This window comes from Convolutriloba macropyga, chromosome 13, assembly GCF_964194025.1.
Source record: "Convolutriloba macropyga chromosome 13, txConMacr16.3, whole genome shotgun sequence".
In the NCBI taxonomy this organism is placed as follows: Eukaryota; Metazoa; Xenacoelomorpha; order Acoela; family Convolutidae; genus Convolutriloba; species Convolutriloba macropyga.
The window spans coordinates 21074517-21096720 of record NC_134480.1 but is presented as its reverse complement, the minus strand read 5'-3'; the positions used below and the strand labels follow the sequence as shown (position 1 = coordinate 21096720).

Genomic DNA, 22204 nt, shown 5'->3' with positions numbered 1-22204 from the left:
CAGTCGGCGAAGCCGAAAGATATTATGAAAGCAATAGCGACTAAAACTTAACCGAAAACTGTTGATTTTTAACAAATGAAAAAACTCTGATTCAAAACATTATAGTGTTAATGTTTTAACCAGTACATATGCTATTAATTTTCTGATAAATAACTTTGTCATTTATTTTTGTCAAGGGGGAAATGTGGTAAAAGAGTACATGCTAGTCTGGGGGCTATTGATTTGGTGCAGCTAATCAAGTTCAATTTAATTTAAATCAATTTAGTTCATTTTCTTTTACCATTATTTCATTCATCATTTAGTTCTTGTTTTGAAGATCAAATCTTATGTTTTCACAATTTTAATTTTGTTTACATCCCGTGTATGATATCTTTTGTCTGTTCATGTTGTCTCGTGATTTTAAGTTGCCGCATTTGGAAATGTAGTTTTGTGAACAAATTGTTGATCAGTTTAGTTAATCTCAAATTGGAATCATTCTGCTCATTTTCTGAATTCAATTTTGTTGTCTCTCTCTTACACTAGATTCCGCTCCGCCAAAAAGCATTAACTTAATAAGATACAATTTAAGCGTATTTCGATCAGCGAAATACCCCTTCAAAAAGAGAACGAACTTTCGCTCCACCATTTCTACAATTATTCTGTATTCAGAATACAAATTCAATAAGCATCAAAATTAAGTGTCATTTCGCTCCGCGAAATAACCAATAATTTGGAACACTTAATTTGAATAAATCAGCACCGCGAATCAACATAACCTACAGATTGCTAATCTGTACGACACGTACAGTTGCTGCCTCGAAGTGTCAAGTTTCGACCTTTGTAATAGTTTTTGTTTCCTCGAATCATCATCACATTACAAAATTGATTTTCTATACAGCTCAACGTTTTCTGTTGAGCTATATAAACTTTTTTATCTAAAAAGCCAGCATCACGGAGCCAGCTCACATTTCATTTCGCGTGCAGTGTATCATCATATTTCCGTCATGGTTATTATTGCTACAAGTTTTCTGTTCATGGCACTATTTGTCATGATCCTGATATTATTCAAAACATGGGTCTGCTTTTCGACTGTTGAGCATGGTTTATAACCGTACCTTTGTCTGTGATTCATGAAGTAAAAACTGACTGTCGCCGCGAGGCATGATTTTATAAACGGAGCTGTGTTTGTGACGCAGTGTTTATAAACGGTCCTTTTTTTGTGGGGCATGATTTATAAACAGACATTTGTCTGTGATGCATGTTCTTTATTCTGAAATTTGTATGTAAAGAATTATTGATAATCGCGACTTTGTCGTCGTAGAACGATTAATACTTTTGTCTTTAAAGCATGATTCAAACAAAGTCAACGAGAGCAAATTTCCTCGGGTTGATTACCAATTAATTATGTCTAGAATAACTGATAAAGAATCAACAGCTAAGGACTAAGAAGACTTGAATTAACAACAAAAACGCAGCATTTTGTTGTCAAACTACAAGAAATGAACATGATTTATAAATTAAAAGACTGATGAAAATAGAACCGCACAATTTTTCTTATGTACCACAAGAATAAATGACTAAAACAAGTGTTACCTCAGTCTATCCCAAAGTTTATTCCATTGCCAACAAAAAACTCATCATTTTGAATTTATGTTTCTAAATCTCCTAAAATCATTAAAATATTCTAATCAAAATACCTTCTTGATTTAATATCTTAATTAGTTATACAGAAATTAAAGTCGGTTAAATGACACGAAAAAGCAAATAAACTAAAGGAAACTGTTTTCTATATTTTTAGTTCTTTATTATGTTATTAAATATTTTCAATTTTCGATTAATTTATGTTTGGAGTGCAGATATTTTTTGGCTGTAGTTTGGAAACGGCGTGGGGGCTCACAACTGGTTGCTTAAGCTGCTCAATTATGTTTCCTAACCCTAATTGGCAGTTTCCGTGTATAGTACAGTCTGGGGAGCATCTGAAACCTGAGTAGCATGCGACAAAAGAGTCCGCATTAAACATCAGACATTTTGACAACGGAAAAATGTTTCAAACCTTGGGCCTAGGAAGTTTTGGCAACATCATATAAAAAATGACTACATAATGTTACCTCTAATGTGAAAGCATCTGAAGCTTCAACTTATTTCTTTCCTGCATGAAACATTAGAGGCTACCTGAGCATGATTTATCAATGCAATATAACTCTAAACAGCGTGAATTGAAACGTCAAGATCACCTCTGATTTTGACGATCACCTCTGATATCATCAGACTCAACATGTTGATGTTTTCCAGTATTGATTGCGTGAATTTGGAATTTTGATCCCAAGAAAACGACGTCCTGACTTTTTGGAACGATAACTACTTTTTCAACTCCCATTTTGATTCACCTTTCCAAGGAATTAATTTGGGGCTGACATCAGAATAATATCAGAGGGACAAATCTGTTTGATTTGACGAGACACCAGTAAGTTTAATTGCTCATTTATTTTTAGGATGGCCTTGCTATCATTGCAGCGCTGTTAAATAATATAATTATTACAAAAATTTTTGCAACATAGTTTTTTTCAAAGAGAATTCTTAATATAACAAAAAATAAATAATGCTTTATATATAAAAAGACCGAAAGACCGACACAAATTTGCGATGGGCCGCCAGTTTTTAGCTCAAGATTACTTTCATTTCAACCAGAGTTGAAAATAGCTTTTAACTGCAAGTGCATCTGTAAAAGAAGATCGTTTCAGCAAATTTTTGTCTCCACTTTTGATATACTTGGTTAGAGAGGGCTAAAGTTGGTGCCACTTTTTATAAAAAAAGAGAGAAAAGTTTGATAAGTTTTCAAGAATTTAGGCAAAGTTTTAGCTTGAAAACTTGGTTCAAACAATTCTCTTTGATCTTTAAAGCTAAAACGAATAAGACTATCGGATATAGTTTCATCATTTCTTAGCAAATTAGAATAAAACTTTAATTTTCAAGAAGATTGCAAAAACTATGACAAATGTGAACAAAACAAGGGAAGTGTACGTAAAGTGCACAAAATTTTAAACCTTCATAACTTCTCGTAAAAAAACAAATTCAAAAATTTCTTCCTAATTTAAGTTTCTACGCTTGGAAAGCTTTCTAATGATACCGCTCACAACTCAGTATGATAAATATACCAATAGGCGAAAATTAACTGAGCAAAAAATCCAGTTGAGTATATAGTTCCTCCCCCGCTAACGTTGGTCCCAACAAGTATAGTACTAGAACAATTGATTGAATATAATATATATCTGACTTGTAAACTTTAACTGGCTGGTTATGAAAGTATTTTAATTGTCAATTAGGAAAATGGAAGTTTTCCAGCTGATCGTGCGAACAATTTCACAACTAATTTGAGGTTACAGATAAAGCAAATGATTGATAAATGAATTATCTTCCGGCAATTTTCTCAGTTCTTACAATGCGAGACAGGCGAATGTTCTGAGCTAACTTGTATAGAAAATAGAACAAGATAAAAACGGTTTATACAAAAATCCGTGAATCAAAATTTATGCTCAAATCTAATTCAAACTTGGCAGCAATTTCTCATTTGCCGTCCAACTAGCGAACAAAGTAAACAATATTCCGCTTTGCCTTAAGGTGTAGCAGTTTGAACTGGAAAAAGCTCTGGGGGGGGGGGGGGAGTTGGCCGCGACCAGTTGCCAATTGAACTAAGTGTCCCGAAATTGTGAATATTTGCGAAACTATGCGAAATTGTGAATATTTAAGTCAAAAGAAAAGTAATGCCTAAATTATAATAATTAAAAATTTAAAATGAAGATGAAAAAAAAATGCAGAGGAGGACTGAAATAAAAAAGTCAGAAATTTCTGGATTTTTGATTTCCAAAAGCTGTAATTTTCTCTTGAGCCAAAATCAGAAAATCGGTATGCGGATAACTTTCCACAACGAAAAATAGGATACTATTCCACGGCTTCAAATGCGTGATAAAGAGAAAATAGGGAATTTACGAACCAAATATTAAACTGAGGAGGTATAATAGCTGTCACGAACACGTGAAAAATAAATCCGTTTTTCGAGAGCAAACACACAAATTATGTCTTCTCAATTTTCTTAGGCTTTCACGCAGATCAATTTTTGTGGCCGAAAAAACTTAAATGTATAGCTACAAAAAGATGGCTCTTTATGAAGAATCAAAACTCCGTTGTCCAAAATATTGGTTGCCGAAGAATTCTGGTAATTTAATTGATTTTTAATTTGCAAATCATGTCTGCGTTGGTAAAGATTTTGACTAAAACTTCACTATTGCAACTGTACAATTGAGTTCTTAGTTTAACAAATTGGGTTCTCTTCTCTGAATATTTGCCTTAATCTTTGCTGCTGAGCCAAAAAAGTGTGTTTTTTTTTCCAACAGAGTTTTTACAAAATTTTTATTGCACCTTTTATAAAGAATGTTCAAAAGCCCTTTCTGTTGTATGTTTTTATAGGAATTCGGTGAACAGTAGCTTGACAAGATAAAAATCAGCAATTAGTTTGACATGATAAATATTTTTGCTGATAAATAATTGAATATTTTTATTGTGTTTAAAATTTCCACCTACATTGAAAATTGCTAAATGTTTGGACTCGCATTTAGAGTAGTTTAGAACCGAATAACTCATCTTAGATAATTAAGAGCGGGATGAATTGATATAAGATGATTTTTTGCTAATATTATGCAAAACGTCCTGAACAAATAAAATCAGCGCCAAACGAGCCCACGTATCTCAAAAACGGAATATCCAATGTCTGATAAAAAATATGAAGCCTCTTTGTGGATATCAAACTCCGACAAAATTAAGCGGATTATAGTGAGCTCAAGGCGTTTTTTTAATAGAGCAAGTATATTCAAAGCAATTGTAAAAAGTAGAGATGAAAAAAGTAGAGCAAAAATTATTGCTACTCTAAGTCAGAAGCCAATTGATTTGTTGGGGATTCGTCATCAAATTTAGTTAGTAACATTTTTTAGTACGTGAATAACAGACACGAAGTGAAACTTAAACTCATACAGGGATATCACGTATGCACATAAAAGAAAATCAACTCTATCTTTGCATGAGATCCCTTACGATTGATTTGTGACGCATTCTCTTTTAATAGGAAAAAACAATTCAACATAAATAACAATGCTCCCATGAAGTCAAACCTAAGCTGAGAATGTGAAGATATGGAAAACTGTTCACAGTGTGTCAACACATTTATCTACAGCCAATCAAAGATTCAATTTTGACAAATTAAACTGCGCGACTAGCAGAATGATGAGAAAACTTCAGAAACAACAAAAATCAAAGAAAACTTGCTATGTTTTAATAAACTAACACACAGTAATTATTCTATGCGTTAATTTACTATTCATTGTGTCCTGTTTCAGTAAATCATCAAATTGATCGTAGAGTTTAATTACTTCTGACTTGTTGGGATTTTAATTTGATATCCCTATTCTTCCAATTTGAGGAACAAAATTTACACTAGCCAATTTCAATTTCAAGTTTGGCTTTTTTTGGCCAATGGTGATTATCCTTCTTATTTAATTTGTTATCTGCGACTCATATTTTTAGTTATTCGAGTTTCCGAGTTTCACCTGGTAATTAGTGTTCTGATATTTTGTGTGATAACAGCCTATATAATGGAATCGACTTGTTTGCTACAAAAATTCCTAATTTTAGTTTATAGGATGAGTTAATAACCAAAAGCTCTACAAAAGTTTGATTGTTTCGACTGGAAAATATTTGATATGTGGAGAGGAGCTTATTGCTGAGCAACTGAGCTGGACGATTAATTATTGACACTGATTGAGTATCACCTTAAGCAAACGTAACCTAAGATATAGCTGATGATGCAATTTTCAAAAGCTAACCGCACCCCAAATAAAAAAAAATCTGGACAGTTATGAAACCGCTGAAATGAACTGAGCAGTGTAAAGCACTCCTTGTTATCGGTGGAAGAACAGCCGTTACACGACAAGCGGGCATCTTAAATTTTGATATTTTTTAATAACTTTTACGAATTTTCGAAGGTCACTATATTAAAAGAACAGTAGGAAATTTGCTCAAAAGATCTAATCCTAGTTCAAATGATGAAAAATATTCAGCAAAAGGAATTAAAATTGTGAGAATTTTCAGGTCTGGAAACCAAAAATTAAAAGTTTATCAATATTTCAAAATTGCCGTTTTTCTAAAAGTTTATGTCAATCGCAATTTTCCTGAGCTTCTTTTGGATTTTTTTCATATCTTTCCTGGTGATCGAATTAGTATTTTAAGATTTTAAACCTTTACAAAGATACATTCAAGAAAAGCATCAAAACTGAAGCATTGAAGGCGCTCGCAGCTTAAAGTAATTATCGAACTTCATAAACGCTTCGTTAGCTTTCAATTAGATCAAGAATCCAATATATTATCTCTCTACACCCAGTAGCCAGCTGCACGTTATTCTGCAAGCTAATCTGCAATTTAACCTCCTTCTCTATTTTCAAAGACAATTTTTGTTATTTCGAGCGTTTGGTTTTAGAGTGTTGATCACTTTTAGCTTATACTGCGAAAAGTGCATTGTAGCCAGCTGCACGTTATTCTGCAAGCTAATCTGCAATTTAACCTCCTTCTCTATTTTCAAAGACAATTTTTGTTATTTCGAGCGTTTGGTTTTAGAGTGTTGATCACTTTTAGCTTATACTGCGAAAAGTGCATTGTAGAATACAAATTTAGTTTATATCAACTATCAAGAATGTGCGTGAACAACAACTTTTGAGTTTCTGGCATCCTAAATAAGATAAATTTTGGTAAACCAAGGTAAATTAGGGCATATGAAAAGAACTAGGGCAGTAAACAATGAGAAACGTAAATTAGACTCATATTGACAAACTAGATGTAATTTATTTCACAGCCTTTATTACATAAAGTCAATTTTCGGCCAGCGAAAAATAAGAAGAAATGAAATATTGGTAAGCGAACTTTCGAGCACAGCAAGTTAAATACAACTATGGAACTAACCGAGCGTGAAAACAATATGTTTTCACTATTTCACAAGGGAGATTAAGGAAAATGAAAACAAATTGAAGACTATCCAATCGATCATTGGACAGGTAATAACCGGGTTGTCTCCCACATATAATATCAAATCTAATCACGCGTGACCATGAAAACAAACTCTGTGAACAATTACGCATGACAAATTGCCCAGAAGCAAAATTACTAAGAATTAAATCACCTATTATATCTCGCCAGAAAAATTTTTTTAAATAGAGCACCAAAATTTCTGCTGAGAAAATTTAATGCTCTGAAAATTTAGCTCAAAGCCCGTTCAATTTTTAGCTGAACGTATAGAATGCTCTGAAAAATAATTTTAGGAAATGATATGAACTGAATGAGTGGAAAAAAATAGAGCGGCCTAGATTTCTGAGCGGAACGGAAAATGGGAACATGGAGGCATAAAATTTACGTCCCGAAAGGTCCAGTAGCGAATTTCATTTTGGTAGCCCAGCCCATGAGTGCAAACTGAGTTACTCTACGTTCAACGTCAGAAATCAAAGAACACAATCTGACCCTGGTTGCCCATCATACAACTTCCCTTGATTTCATTCACGGTCATTCACGGTTTTTGGTAACGATTAAAGGTTGTATATGAACTGAACGATTACCCGATAATCTGAAAAGGATCACGTAAAACTTCAATACACATGCTCTTAAAGAAACGGTTGCTACACATCATCTGTGAAAATTGCTAATAAATCACATCATCAATACATTCTAGAATTTTTTTTCCGTTGATCATGAAAAATCAAACAAAAAACTTTTTTAAATCCTAAAAACATTAAATACAATTGAATGGGATATAATAAACACCCAGTTTTTCAACCAACGAAAGTGTTTTTTTTTGGTGCTAAAGAAGGTTTGCTCAGAAAATACAGAATTATTTGCATGAAATCTAGATAACCCTTGTATGAAAAGGCTGATGTGAACAACCATCAGTTTGAGCAAGGATAAAGGGGAAAATAATGTGTCAATAATTTTTATGCTTGTTCACAACTAGACAGCTTGGGATAAACTGGTGGATATTTCCATTTCTTTAGACAAATCTGATCTAATTGGTTCTACGGTTATTAATAATTGCACGCGCCTAAAACTGTAATCTCACCTCTTCTTCCTTCTGGCAACATGGTAACTGTTGTGAAATTGTCTAGAATAAAACAACATATTTGTTTTTTCGTTGGTTATCAGTTTTTGATACCTATTTATCTGTCGTTTAATAAATTACTGCAAATGAAAAGTTGACTGAACACGAAAATTGTTTCAATATCCTGTGAAAAAACTTACTCAACATTAGAGATCTTCTAGAAACGGTTGCCACACATCATCCATGAAAATTGCCAATAATTCACATCATGGATAAGTTCGAAAACTTTTTTTCCGTTGATCAAGAAAAATCAAACGAAAAACTTTTTAAAATCCTAAAATCATTGAGTTCAAATGATTGGATTACACGGTTTTTCAACCAACGGAAGTGTTTGTTTGGTTCTAATAAAGGTTCCCCCAGAAAATACAGATAGATTTGCATGATATCTAGGTAACCCTTGTATGAAGTTTACGAAAGGGCAACCCCGATTATAAAATCAATGACAACAAAAAAGAATATATTATAAAAAATTAACTATTATTTGTCCTAGAAACGTTGTTTACACATCGTGAAGTTTAGATGCTTAAACCGCGGAAAAAGCTGACGTGAACAACAATCAGTTTGAGCAAGGATGAAGGTAATAAAATTTTGGCAATAATTATGCTTGTTCACAACTAGACATCTTGGGATAAAACTGGTGTATATCTCCATTTCTTTAGACAAATCCGAACTAATTGGTTCTACGGTTATTAATAATCGCACGCGCCTAAAACTGTAATCTCGACTCTTTTTCCCTCTGGCAACATGGTAACTGTTGTGAAACTCTTTAGAATACAACAACATATTTGTTTCTTCGTTGCGTCTCAGTTTTGGAGACTTATTTATCTGTCGTTTAATAAATTACTGCAATTGAATAGTTGACTGAACTCGAAACTTCTTCCAATATCCTGTGATATGTTTTGCTCAACATTAGAAATATATGGCTACCCGACGCCCGTAACACATGGTATGACATTAATGCAATTGAGGAAATTTCGAAGATTTTTTTTTACAAATTTAGAAACAAATTGTTGCAACACGCTGACATATACATGCACACTCAATCTTTTTTGAGAATTTCAATGAAGCAAGTACGAATAAGCATTATGAAAACTTGTTTGGACCAAAAATATCTTTACTAAAACGCTGACGTCATTTGAGAACAAGATATTTGATTATCACTTCATTCTTTCAGGCGGTTTTTTCATTTTCGCGCGTTAATTAGCCGCATTTAATAAAAACATTGACTGGCCGTTTTGTGGTCTAAATGAAAAAGCGATTAGAGTTAAAGTTTTCTGTGTTTGATGCGAAAGTTCGCATATTAGCATTTAGCGTTTTGTACGACTTCGAAAATTTTCTATTGTTTGAGTGCCAATAATCTGCGGTATAAAATTTTGGTCCGAAAAAATAACGCAAAATAAGGGCTACATAATAGAAGAAAAAAGCTGAACACCTCGAGAAGTTGCCATGATAACTGTTACGTCATATTACGGTGAGTTTTTTGAACTGTCTTTCGTAATATCTTTCGGATATATTCGCATAAACACTGGTTGTTATAGGCGATAAGACCAAATATATCAGCCACTAAGAACAATGAGTGTAAGTTAGAACGTTAAGCAACAACTTTAACCGCTTTTCCAACGTTAAACCTTGAAGGTTCAATCAAATCAGAAAAAAATTTCAGTTCTAATATTGTGTATCTCAAAAGATACCATTAGACTTTTTGAAACTGGCTTTGCGAGTAGCTAACTTCTCCGATCTTAACCGTCTAAGCTCCAATAAATGTCAGAGGTTTTCCCATTATTGAAATTTATATGCTTAGAGGAAAAAATGTTTATGATCTATCGAGGAACTCGTTATAAAATATCTGTGATTCGTCAATGAGATTCACCAGGAGGCAAAACCTGCTTTTTCTCGCTCAGAAAACAAACAATAGATGCGAATAGATAAGAAAATGATGCCTTTTTAAAGTTTTGGGTTTACCTCACTCTTGATCAGACCCTTTCCTGGTTTCAGCTACCCTATTGATAGTTTTACTGGGATGCAGTGTGGATGTATGTGTGGGGTGGGGAGGGGCTGACCAGTGTGAAGAGAGTGACGACTGCAGACTCCTGGCTCACTGGCTGGATGACAGAGATGCCACTGAGTGCTGCATCGACAACAAGTGTTGGAAGAGCTGCACAGGGTAAGAACAAAAAATGGGGGGGGGGGGGGGGAGGATGAGAACGGGGCAGGGTGAGATGTTTTCTGTTATTGTTTACCCCTCCAACTTTCAAGCATTTTTGCACGTCATGCATATCAGATTGAATTCTAATCAGGACTTGGGTTAGGGGTTTATTTGATCATGAATCATGATTATCGGCTCCGAAACTGCGTCCACTGTTAATTGAATGCTTGGAAAAGATCATACTAGACTTTTGATCTGTTGAAAGGGTTCTTCTGAACAATATCGACGTGATATGAATATTGTTCCGAAAAAAATGACACTTTTATCTTCTTGTTTACGCTCGGGTGAGTCCAACAAAAGCAAAATGCCCAGAGCGAATATGCTCATATTAGAAATGTTGTTTTTGCAATTAAATACCGATCATTTTCATTGTAAGCAATCGCACATTTATTAAAATCAACTTTAACTTATTATCACAACTATTGTGCGACTTTGCTTTCTTTTTTTCTGTGAGTTTTTGTACCACAGTTTCATATTATATTATGTCTGAAATATGATTTTGAGCGCGCTATTGTACAATAATGTTATTAGGCTGATAATTGCATGATAATAGTTATCGACAGATCAAAATTATGTTAAAATCAGATGTACAATTTTACTATGAAAAAAAAGACTGATCAGTGCATATTTTGACATGAACAGAGGATGTACAAGTGTAAAAATGTCTATATATAGGGTCTGGATTTCCACTCGTTCAGTACTGAAATACTCTGGGTGGTCAGCCGGGACGATTCGTTTTTATTATTGTAACTTTTGATCAAAATTTTGGTAAATTGGCCTGTGGGTCATTCGGAGTTTTCTAGAATTGATTTGTGTGTATACTGCAGGGCAGTGATTCTGTGGGTGTTCCTCCGAGTGGTGTTGCCAATTTTGTGTCTCGCGTCCTGCTGTGGAGTGGCTGTGACTGTCATCTACTGCATCGTAAAACAACAGAGAAGTAAACAACAAACATATTTATTATAAATGTATTCAAATTGACCAGAAATAGCTCCTCAAGAAAACATCCTGATACCTGAAGTATAAGCTATTTCTGGTGCGCAATTGAAATCAATTATTCTTTTAAACTTTTGAGCTTCTTTCTCGTGTAAATTGTAACAACCCAGACTGCCAAGTCCCAGAACCAAAAATTATCTAATGCAAATTTGAACATTATTTTTGCACCAATTTTAACAAAGCCAATAAAAACATCAATAATTTTGTGAAGATTTGTTTCATTTGTCTTTACTATGTTTGAGCTAGAACGTATAACAAGAACTTTCAAAAGAACATCCAAGACCTTGTATTATATTACAAGTTTAAATATTCAACTCCGCTTATTAGATCAAATCAAAAAGTCTGATATCTAGAAGAGGGATTGAGCAATACCTGGCATGATAAATTTTATTATAACCACTTCTCTTTAAGAAAAACTCTGTGCTGTGAAAAACGAAACCGACAAGTTCGAATGGATTTGACAAAAGCCTTAAATTAAAAAATATCAACAAAAAATTTCAAGTGCAGTAATTCGTAGTTTTAAATATCAAATCGTTCGCGGGCACAATTTCAAAAAAATGCAGAACTAGTTATCAATTGAGAACAAAAACCAACGTAGGTAGTTTTTTCTAGGGATACCCCGAAGAAGTTTCTCAGTACTTCTCCTGTGAAATACACGCCTTGATTTGACAAATCAGCACTTATCACGTCTTGTATCAAGTCTTAAGACTTGCTCAAGACTTCAAGTCTAAGTCAAGTCTTGGCCATAACTTAAAAGGCCTTGAATATTTCAGCAGTTGTTAAGCAAAGCAGATTTTTGGGAAAACATTACTCATAAATAATGAATTTCAAAATTAGCTAACTTGGGTCCGAATTTCTTAACGAGAAATTTGCTATTTTGACGAAGTTATTTCTGATATGAGCATCTGTCAACTTAAAATGTCCCGTATATTCACTCGAAACAAACTTTTTTTTTCAGTGGGCAGAAAGAAGGGGTCATGACTGGTATATTTGAGCGACATCAGATATTTTTATTTTTCAAGTCTCTATCAAGTGAATTTTGTCAAAGTACTCGCCATTATTTGTACTTCTTTTTCCACTTTGGAGAGTTTTAAAGGCAAGTCATTGTAAATGGCGGCCTTTTTTTGTTACGAAACGAACGTTAACTAACACTAAAAATGTGGCTCAAGACTCGACTCAAGACTTATTTTTTCTCGGCCAAGAACTGCTCAAGAATTGTCAAGTATTGGCCAAGGCTTACTCAAGACCTGATCTAGATTTGTCAAGACTTAAAACTTGTTTTAAAAACTTGATTCAACACGTGCCAATTCTAGAAAACGACTTGATCAGATTTCTGATACAGAACTGATCGCAGACAAGCAACTGCACTGAATCAATACTTATCAAGAATTTTCGTTCAATCCGGGTACCACCAAGCTCACGCTCACTTTTAACAGAAAAACTAATTACATTACAAAGCATCTGAAAAATGTCCTATGTGATCCGGTATGATTCTCAATGCAGAATACTATTTTCATGGTTCATAGATTTTTTTCATATCAATTTTTGTTAAAAAACTGAGGCGCATTGTGGGTGTGCTTTTGAACTAAAGAATTTTAATTTTTGAATTTGGTCAAATCATCGAAATTCACACACTTTCATTTGAAGTTTTCTATCGTTTTGGCTCATTTTGCAATTTGCCTTTAAGTTCTGAAAAAAGCCGTAAAATGTTAGGAAGTATCATCGCAGCAATGTCAGAGCATAATTTGTAACATATGCGCTGAATGCGCTGATATGCACTGACTGACTTTTCAGCATTTTCGGCGCAAAACAGTGCCTGATATAACCCATAGGAAATTAGTTGAAACCGAGGAGGAAAACTATTTGACTTTCAACTCTTTTGCGAGATAAATTTAGCCCTCTTCAGAAAAAGTTTTAAAAGGTTATACAGAAGGAGATGACTAAAAACACGAATATTGTGGTTGATACTCAAAGTATCAAGACTTTGAGTTAAAATTATTGCAAAATTTTTCGAATTTCAGAATATTTCTCAACTCCTTGTGTTTTTGTGTACATGCACTCGTGTATCTGCCTCTGTAGTGTACGTGCGTGTGTGTACGTGTGTGTGTGTGTGTATGTGTGTGTGTGTGCGTGTGTGTGTACGTGTGTATGTTTGTGCATATGTGTGTATGTGTGTGTGTGTGTGTGTTTGTCTGCATATTTTTGCGAATGAGCTGAAACAGAATTTTCAATGAGTTTGCGCATTCTTTTAGATTCTTTTAAGCAGAACGTTTAAAATTCCTGCAAAAAAAACCATGTCATATATTTGCGTTCGGCACAAAAAAACCTATTGAATAACTTTGCTAAACTTTAGCTAATAGTTGATTTTTAGCTCAACATAAATAATCATGTTTCTGATCCAGTTCAATTCCTTAACGTTCACTGAATTGACACGCTGGTCAGTTTACTGTGTTTGCTTCTGTTCAGAAAGATAAGTAATGAACATGCTCTGTTTCAGAGTCCTTCTCAGAGATTTTTTGCCTTCAAGTTGTGCAATGTTTCTGAGATCAATTTTGCATTTCAGGAGCGGCCGAGAAGAGTGAGATTGACAGACAGAACTTCATTGAGAGGCATCAGACCAACGGGGGATATGACGACGACGAAGACCGCACTTCCAACATACCCCCTCTTGTCGATCCCCCAATGTACAACCCATACTTCCAGCCCAAGTCAACCAAGACACCCCCGCCTCCGTTCCCTTCCTCATCTTAAATCAAATAAAGTACAGCTCCAAAAACTTGATCTGATGTTCTCCTTCGGCACCCAACTTTTTAGTGGGCATTACAGCGAAGCAATTTTTGCAGCCAAGAGAACAAAAATTTTGCATTCAAACAATATATATATATATATATATATATATATATATATATATATATATATAAACTGACACTTGCATTGCATCTTGCGCGCCACAATCAAGCGGACAACGATCAAGTTTTTTTTCAATCGGAGCAGATCTAATTAGAGGTCACCAGAGGCAAGATCACTTTAACTTGGGTACTCTATATGGCTTGAGCTGTCACTTCCCAACTCATCAGAAAATGTACCAATCCGACCGCATATTTTTCTTGGAATTCAATTGACTTACTTTTATATGCAAATCCATGGCTGTTTGTAAAATTTATTGCGACAATTTTTTAAAATTATTTCAACGAACAAGACAACGGCTGTTGTGAATGGCTTTTTGCGTCAATGAAAAGGGGGCTCAAATTCAATTGTTTGTGGTATAGATGTATATAATAAGTTGTATACAAATTAGCTAATATTGAAAATTTTAGTTCTCGAACTCTTCCTTCTTCTATTCCAGAGAAGCTGACTAGTGCTCAAAATGTGTTTATGAATGGGCAACTCTAATGATGAGGGGATTCAAAACTTGCAAGTTTCCTGAATATATTAATCTCCACCGAAAACATTAAAATTACTTAATAGTGTAGAGTCGAGATGAGGCGAAACCTTTTTGAAACGAAGCTTAACACTAATCATTCAGGCGTAAAAAGTAGGTATCTAAGTACATGTTAGAACAGAAATTTTAGTTGCCCGAGGTACTTTCTGTCGTGACACGCAGATGCTTTATGCTATACTGGTTCTTTATGCAGACTTGACATTAGACATGACACTATGTCGTTGTTGTTAAACTATGACAAAATTTGTTGTTTCATTTCAATTCAAAGAATTTGAATTGTATTGGGGCGCTGTCTTTTTGTATTCAAGAAGTCCTTTCTTCAATCAATTTTATTGGAGTGATTTTTGAAACGGGAAATGAAACGCGTGAAAAAATTTGAAGTGATTTTGGTGCTGAACAAAAGTGAAGAGCGGAGCGAAAAAAGAATGGTTTTTGTTCATACCGCTGTTTTTGAGAGAATGAGATATCGATGTGCGAAAAAGTTTTATCTAAGTGAGAGAATTTTTTTGTTCATGTGCGGCTTTTAAAAACAGTTTTTTTTGCAAATTTTCAAGTAGTTATTTTGAGTTAAATGCTAATTTGGAGGTTTTTGATTACTTTTGCTGATATTTAGACGAAATTTAATGATTTTTGCCTGTTTGTTGTTTTAATGCTCTAAGTGGAATTTGGATAGAAGCTTGATAATTAGGAAATATTCAGATACCAATTGACTAAATTTTTTTTTGTATAGATCTTTTTTTTCTTAGAGAAATTGACAGAAAATTTGAGAAGTTTAAAACCATTTTTTCTTATTTTTTTCCAATTGTTCTTTTCTTTAATCTTAGACAAGTTCCGTAGCCTATTATGAGCCTATTATCCTTGCCCATTGTTTTACGGGCTTTTCATTGCTCTAATTGCAAAGGAAATTTATTTGGCTTTATGTTTCCTTGTACTATAAAAAATCTCATTAAATTATTCTAGTTTTTTTTTGTTTTTGAATGCCGTTTCTATTCTTCCCTAAAATTTTTATGGCATTTGTGGAGATTCAGGGTTCACAATAGTTGTTCTAGTTGTTTGGTCATAAGTATGGGCAATTTTTTCTGTTCACACATTTTCGTGATTTATGTAGTCAAATTAGAGTAGTGATATTGATCACGCCGAAACAGGAATTGGGGCGGAAAAGCTAGTGGCTTTGCGGCGTGAAATTTCGTCGCTATAATTTTCAAGTAGAGTGAGAAAACGGTGTTTGAACAAAAATTCGCTTTCTCGCTAGAGGTTTTTTGTTCACATGCGGCATTTTCAATTTGTTTTTTTTACTGTTTTTTTTTTAACTTTTTGGATCGGATTTTTCTCTAAATGGTTTTTCCAATCCATTCATAACTCTTTCTAGGCTTAGTTTTTTTTGAACCAATTTTTCATTTCTCGCTAGTGTTTTTTTGGTCACATGCGGCTTTTTGACATTGATTTTCTGTCTTTTTTTTTTAATTTTCTTTGATTTGACTTTTTTTGGAAATGGTTTTCCCAATTCTCGAATATTCTGGTTTTTTGTTTAGTCAATGAAAATTCTTTGAAATGTACGTCAGGACTTGTCTTGCTATGTTTTTTTTGTTGTTTTACTATGAAGAAATTTGTTGTTTTACTATGACAAAATTTGTTGTTTTACTTCTTTGTTGTTATTAACTCAGTAAAATAACTGTAGTCCGGAAAGCTCTTTGAATTTAACTCTATAATCGACATATAGCAACGTATAGTAAAGGAACAACGTATAATTGTAACGTACAAGCATTAGCGATGGTCATAGCAACAAGTGAAAGCTTAGACGGCAAGGTTTTTTCGATGCTCTTTTACTGGTTTTTTGTCTGATGTTATTGACGTAAAATCAGTTCGTATTCAATCGGCAATTGTCTAGAAAACCTAAAAATATTAAGCCGAAAACCAGCTTAATCGATACATATCATGGTTATATTTACTTAAAATTAGGTTAAATGAACTTTTTCGGAACTTTCTACGTATTTTAGAACATATTTAAATCTTATTTGGAACGATTTATATGCAAATTTGAATACTCGATTCTGATTGGCTAATAATATCTCGCTTACTTATTTACTTCGTAACATCCTCCGGCCCGGAAGAAGATGTTGGGAAAACTGGTACAAGTTTTACAAGCGGGCGGACGAGTGAACCGGTCGACGTACGTAAAACGGCGGAGCGCGCGACGCTATCGGAGCCGTAACGGAGTTCCACAATCCGAGCGGTTGGGTAGTAACCCCTAGGGTTGGTTTCTTCAACTATCCAAACCAAGACACCGGTCTTAAGATGTTGCTCGGCAGGCGTCTGCCACTTAGAGCGTCGGTTCAGTGTCGGTACGTACTCTCTGATCCAACGGGACCAGATCGCATTAGCGTACGACTGCGCACGGGCGTAGCGTTTACGGTGGTCAAGCTCATTATTGCCGACAACAGACGGAATACCGGTAGAGTATTCTCCTAAAAGAAAGTGGTTGGGCGTTAAAGCGTTCAAATCGCACGGATCGGCGCTTACGGGTGTTAAAGGACGCGAATTGAGGGCATTCTCCACGAGACAAAAGGTAGTATGCAGTACCTCATCCGTGAGGCGACGCGTGCCAAGAATAGTGTACAACACGCGTTTGAAGCTGCGTACCAACCTCTCCCAGATACCACCTTGATGTGGTGCACTGGGTGGATTGAACCTCCACTTTATACCTTTGTGAGCGAGCTCAGCTGCAATGTTGACAACGTTCCACTTTTCAATGCTTTCTCGGAGTTCTTTCTCCGCCCCAATAAAGTTAGTGCCATTGTCCGACCAAATCATGGCAGGTGTACCCCTACGTGACACAAACCGCTCAACTCCCATAACACAAGAACTGGTGTCCATGGATGTAACTATCTCGACATGGACAGCGCGAGTAGTGAGACAGGTGAAGAGGAAGCCCCACCTTTTCTCAGTAGTTCGGCGGACAGTAACATAGAATGGCCCAAAGTAGTCAACGCCAGTGTTCGTGAAGGGAGGAGACTGGTAAGCAAGTCTCTCCTTAGGTAAGTCAGACATGATTGGTTGCATAGTTACAGCTTGGAATTCTCGGCATCTTAGGCAGTGTGCTTTGATGGAACGCAAGGATGATCTTAGTTTCAGTACTGTGTAGTGTTCCTGCACAATTGATCTTAGGTATTCAACGCCCTGATGGTAATGCTTTACGTGCGTGTGTTCAAGGAACAGTTTTACAAATGGATGACGTGCATCTAAGATGATTGGGTGCTTTACATTAAACCCAACTTCAGTTAACCGCTTGATGCGGCCCGTGGAACGGATTAGCCCATTTGGACTAATAAACGGTGAATGTGGAGCAATTCGGCTACTCCGTTTAACGAATTTATTGTCAAGAAGATCTTTTCTTTCGGCTTCAAAAGACTCTCCTTGCACCAAGTACTGTAGATGACGCTCGGCTTCGTCAAGCTCAGTAGGATCAGTAATGCTACCATCGGGGTTACGGTAGCCGGCATGTTTCGGCAAAAGCCGGAGAACGTATGCGGCAATGCGCAAGTACTTTTGATAAGAACTAAACTTATCAAATGGGAATAACGACGGAACGGGAGTTGTCTGTTTTTTAACAGATGTAGCGAGAGAGACAGTGTCTTCTATGATGACTGCTTGGTTGACGCCAAGTTTGATGTTATTAATGACGTCTTTGTTCGGTACGAAAGGGAACCTTGTGTTAATTAAGAAATGTGGACCATTGACCCAACTGCTTAGTTGCAAAACCTCAGCGGACATTCCACGCGTGCCAGCGTCAGCTGGATTATCCTTAGTTGCGACGTGGTTCCATTGGTCAACGCTGGTATACTCCAAAATTTCACAAACGCGGTTTGCAACAAAGATTGGTTGCTTTTCATTAGAGTTTATCCACTGAAGAACGGTCGTGCTGTCTGTCCACATGAATACTTGGTTAACAGTTACAGTAAGTGCCTGAATAATTTCGTTCTTCAGCCGAGCGGCAAGTAGAGCTGCTTGCAATTCCAGTTTAGGGACAGTCATTGCTTTCATTGGCGCCACGCGCGCTTTCCCCAAAACAAACGCAAGCTCTGTTTTTATCTTGCCCGTAGGGGTTGTTACTCGGGCTCGAAGAAATGCGACGGCACTAAAAATATCCTGGGAACTGTCACCGAACATATGCAACTCTGTATTATGAAAGGGTCCACTAAAGTAACTTCGAGGAATTTTGATGTTTTCAAGCTTTGGTTAGTCAGCACTCCAGACCAAAAATCTTTGAACCATGTCCTGTGGGAGCTCGTCATCCCATTGCTGTCCTGTGACACGCCAGATGTCTTTTAAGAGCAATCGCGCACCGACGGTAAACGGCGCGACAAGACCAATGGGGTCAAAGACTTTCGAGACAAGACTTAGGACCAAGCGTTGCGTGAGGGACTTGGTGATAGCGCAGCTTGTACCCCTACTCACTACTAAAGTGTCATTAGTGTGATCCCACTTTAACCCTAGCACATGCGATGAATCCTCCTGACATGAAACAATAACCTTGGGCTCAGTAGATTGAGGCGAACCATCAATTCGATCAGCCAGATTTTGCACATTGCTTACAAACTTTGTAAGCTTGAACCCACCGAGATGGAGAAGATGTACCAATTCCTTCGATCTATTGATGGCTTTCTCAGGAGACTCCATTGAGTCAAGGTAATCGTCCATGTAGAAGTTTTCAAGGACGGCTTTTGCAGCTTCGGGGTAAAACTTGGCATTGTCTCTCGCAGTGCGTTGTAATGCATAGTTGGCGCATGTGGGCGAGTCTTTAGCCCCGAATATATGGCGCGTATATTGATACACTACAACGTTAGTTGTGGGGTCCTCCCGCCACAGAAAGCGAAGTGATGGTTGATCTGATGGTAATGCACCAACCTGTAGAAACATTCCCTCGATGTCGGCAGAGACGGCATATGGATGTTGTCGGAAGCGAAGAAGTACGTAAATAAGGTTTTGGAGCAGATCAGGGCCAGTGAGCAAAGATTTATTCAGTGAGGCGCCATGAAACTTTGCTGCTCCATTGAGCACCCTACGCACCTTACCCGGTTTGTTCGGGTTTAAAACCGGATGGTGGGGTAGGTACCACTCTTTATGGGACCGGTTCTCAACCTTGTGAGCGTCCGGAACCTCAATTACATACCCCTTATTTAGGTCTTCCTTGATGGTACTAGTATACTTCTCTCTGAGGTCTACATCCTTGGCCAAACGTTTTTCGAGCGATTTTAGTTGCACAAGGGAGGAGAAGTAATTATTTGGGAGCTGAATGTTGTCTGCTGCCCACAGCATTCCGACATCGTATCTCAGGCCATTGTGTATGGTGGTACTCTCAAGGATCTCGTGAGCCCTTGCGTCTGCTGCAGATCTGGAGTCGACCTGCTTGTTTGCCCCGAATGATTCAATGTCGTACCATGACTTTACTTGACTTGCTAGCTCATTGTCATGTTCGATATTCACTTTAAAGCACGTTGAGGTTAAACAGGAACTTGATGGTAACGGACCGCTTAAGACCCAACCTATGGGTAAGCGTACGGCAACGGGTGAACGCTTCTCATCGGCAGAGAAGTATTCTAACGGGCGGATGGCATGATAGACATCTTGTCCGAGTATCATCTCAATGTCTTTATAGGAATATGTCACGGGATCAAGGACTGCTAAGTGTGGGTAAGTCTCTTGCAGGGCCTGTACATTAATTATATCTGAGCCGACGTTCAGACTCTCCTTAACGAAAGGGTTGATGGTAAATTGTTCGAAATCTTGATGTTCTCTTGGTTTCACAGTAACTTCAACAATCCTAGTGTCAACTACTTCTTCGGTATTAATACCCTTGACAGTTAGCTTTAGTGCTTTACCGTGCAAACCGAGTCTATCTGCGAGACTACCGGCCACCCAAGAGTTACTGCAGGCGGTATCACACAAAACTAAAGCCTTGGTATCTAAACCGGACGAATTGACCAACTGCAATTCCGTTACCTGAAGGAGCCCCTTTACATCAGTAACAGATGACATTGTTGTGGTCCTATTAGACGGCTGTTGACTAGTAATTGCTTTACTTTGAAATGTGTTGCCAGAAGACTGGATAGTATTGGAATTTGTCGACTGTTTTGTTGGGAAAACCCTATCTGCTCCATGCAATAGTGTGTTATGCGAACTATTGCACCCTTCTGCTCGACACTTTCTTGGTTGAGGGCACTGGCGGAATGTGTGCTTGTCCCGTAAGCACGAAAAGCAAAGTTTGTTATCCGCCACCAACTTAGCTCTCTGGGTTGGAGTCTTTTCCTTGAAAACTCGACACTCCCATAGCCGGTGGTTACCTTTGCATACAATGCATCGAAAGTAAGTATTTGTGGAAGCAGATGGCATTTGCTTCTTTGTTTCCCTTTGTTGCGAATTTGATGCAAACACTTTTGAGGCTGTTTTGGTCTTTGTTACTGAAGTGATGTTCTCTTCAGGTTTGGCCTTGGTTGCGCTTTGTTTCATAAGATCATGGGCCTCAGCCTTTTCTTTAAGCCAATCGTTAAAATCAAGGAGGGTAGGCTTAACCCAGTGCTTCTTAACCGTAAAGAGTGACCATGACTCTTTCATGTTTGGTGGTAACTTCTGTACCGCTTGGTTAAGTAGGGAAGCGCTCTTCAAATCAGCATCATATGATAGTGACTTAAAAACCCCAACGAGGCTGGATATGGCTGCAGAATAGTTAATAATGTTATCACTATTGTGCATTTTAAGAGGCGGAAAGTTGCTTAGTTTATCCAAGTGTGCACTTACGACTGCCTGTGGCTGGCCAAATTTACGTTCCAAAGTCCTTAGTGCATCCTTGTACATTAAACCACAGTAAGCAAACTCGGCGATTGCAATCTTTGCTTTACCGGTGACGAGGGTTTTGAGGTATGTCAATTTAACGTCATCAGTTAGCGATTGCGAGCCAATCGCGCTTTTGAATTGACCATACCACTCGTGCCATTGTAATGGATCGCCATTATACTGAGCAAGTTTCCATTCTGGCAAGGGGTCATTTTTCTTGCTGGTTATTGCATCAGCTAATTCCCTAATCAAGGACGCATTGTCCGGTATCGGAGGGGCAGGTGCAGACACCTGCGGACCACTCCAACTCAACGGAGTGGGCCCAACATAAGGGTATGTTGGCTGAAAGACCGGAGTGGCCAGACCAGGTACAAAATTACTTGTAGTTGGAATCGGGTTTTCCTGATGTGTGCCGGATGGTGATTGCATATCAATCAAAATGGGCGAATTCGAATATATTTGTTGTGGAAAATTCGTAACTGATGGTGCGATGTGTGCTTGTACATTTGGAGCAACATTATTTACGGTGGTAGCGTCTTGGTTGACTAATGACGGTCTGTGCTGTGGA

General features: G+C 36.8%; 2 protein-coding genes across 4 annotated transcripts in view; one reads left to right on the top strand and one right to left on the bottom strand.

The window, feature by feature from the left end:
* Window positions 1-3547, bottom strand: part of LOC142352180 (neuronal acetylcholine receptor subunit alpha-9-I-like) — a 60251-nt gene extending 56704 nt beyond the window's left edge. For both annotated transcript variants that reach the window (XM_075404588.1, XM_075404589.1), the window contains exon 1: window positions 3254-3547. The gene's annotated coding sequence lies outside the window, so the exon portion shown is untranslated. The remainder of the gene's footprint in view (window positions 1-3253) is intronic.
* Window positions 1-14218, top strand: part of LOC142352181 (uncharacterized) — a 57664-nt gene extending 43446 nt beyond the window's left edge. The window contains exons 1-4 of one of the 2 annotated variants that reach the window (XM_075404591.1): window positions 9387-9635; window positions 10160-10328; window positions 11198-11307; window positions 13927-14218. In XM_075404591.1, the coding sequence (XP_075260706.1) occupies window positions 9611-9635; window positions 10160-10328; window positions 11198-11307; window positions 13927-14114 (492 nt within the window). In that variant the 5' untranslated portion in view covers window positions 9387-9610 and the 3' untranslated portion in view covers window positions 14115-14218. Of the gene's footprint in view, window positions 1-9386; window positions 9636-10159; window positions 10329-11197; window positions 11308-13926 lie in introns of those variants that run through there. The other variant, XM_075404592.1, reaches the window with a different exon arrangement.
* Window positions 14219-22204: the final 7986 nt, after the last annotated feature.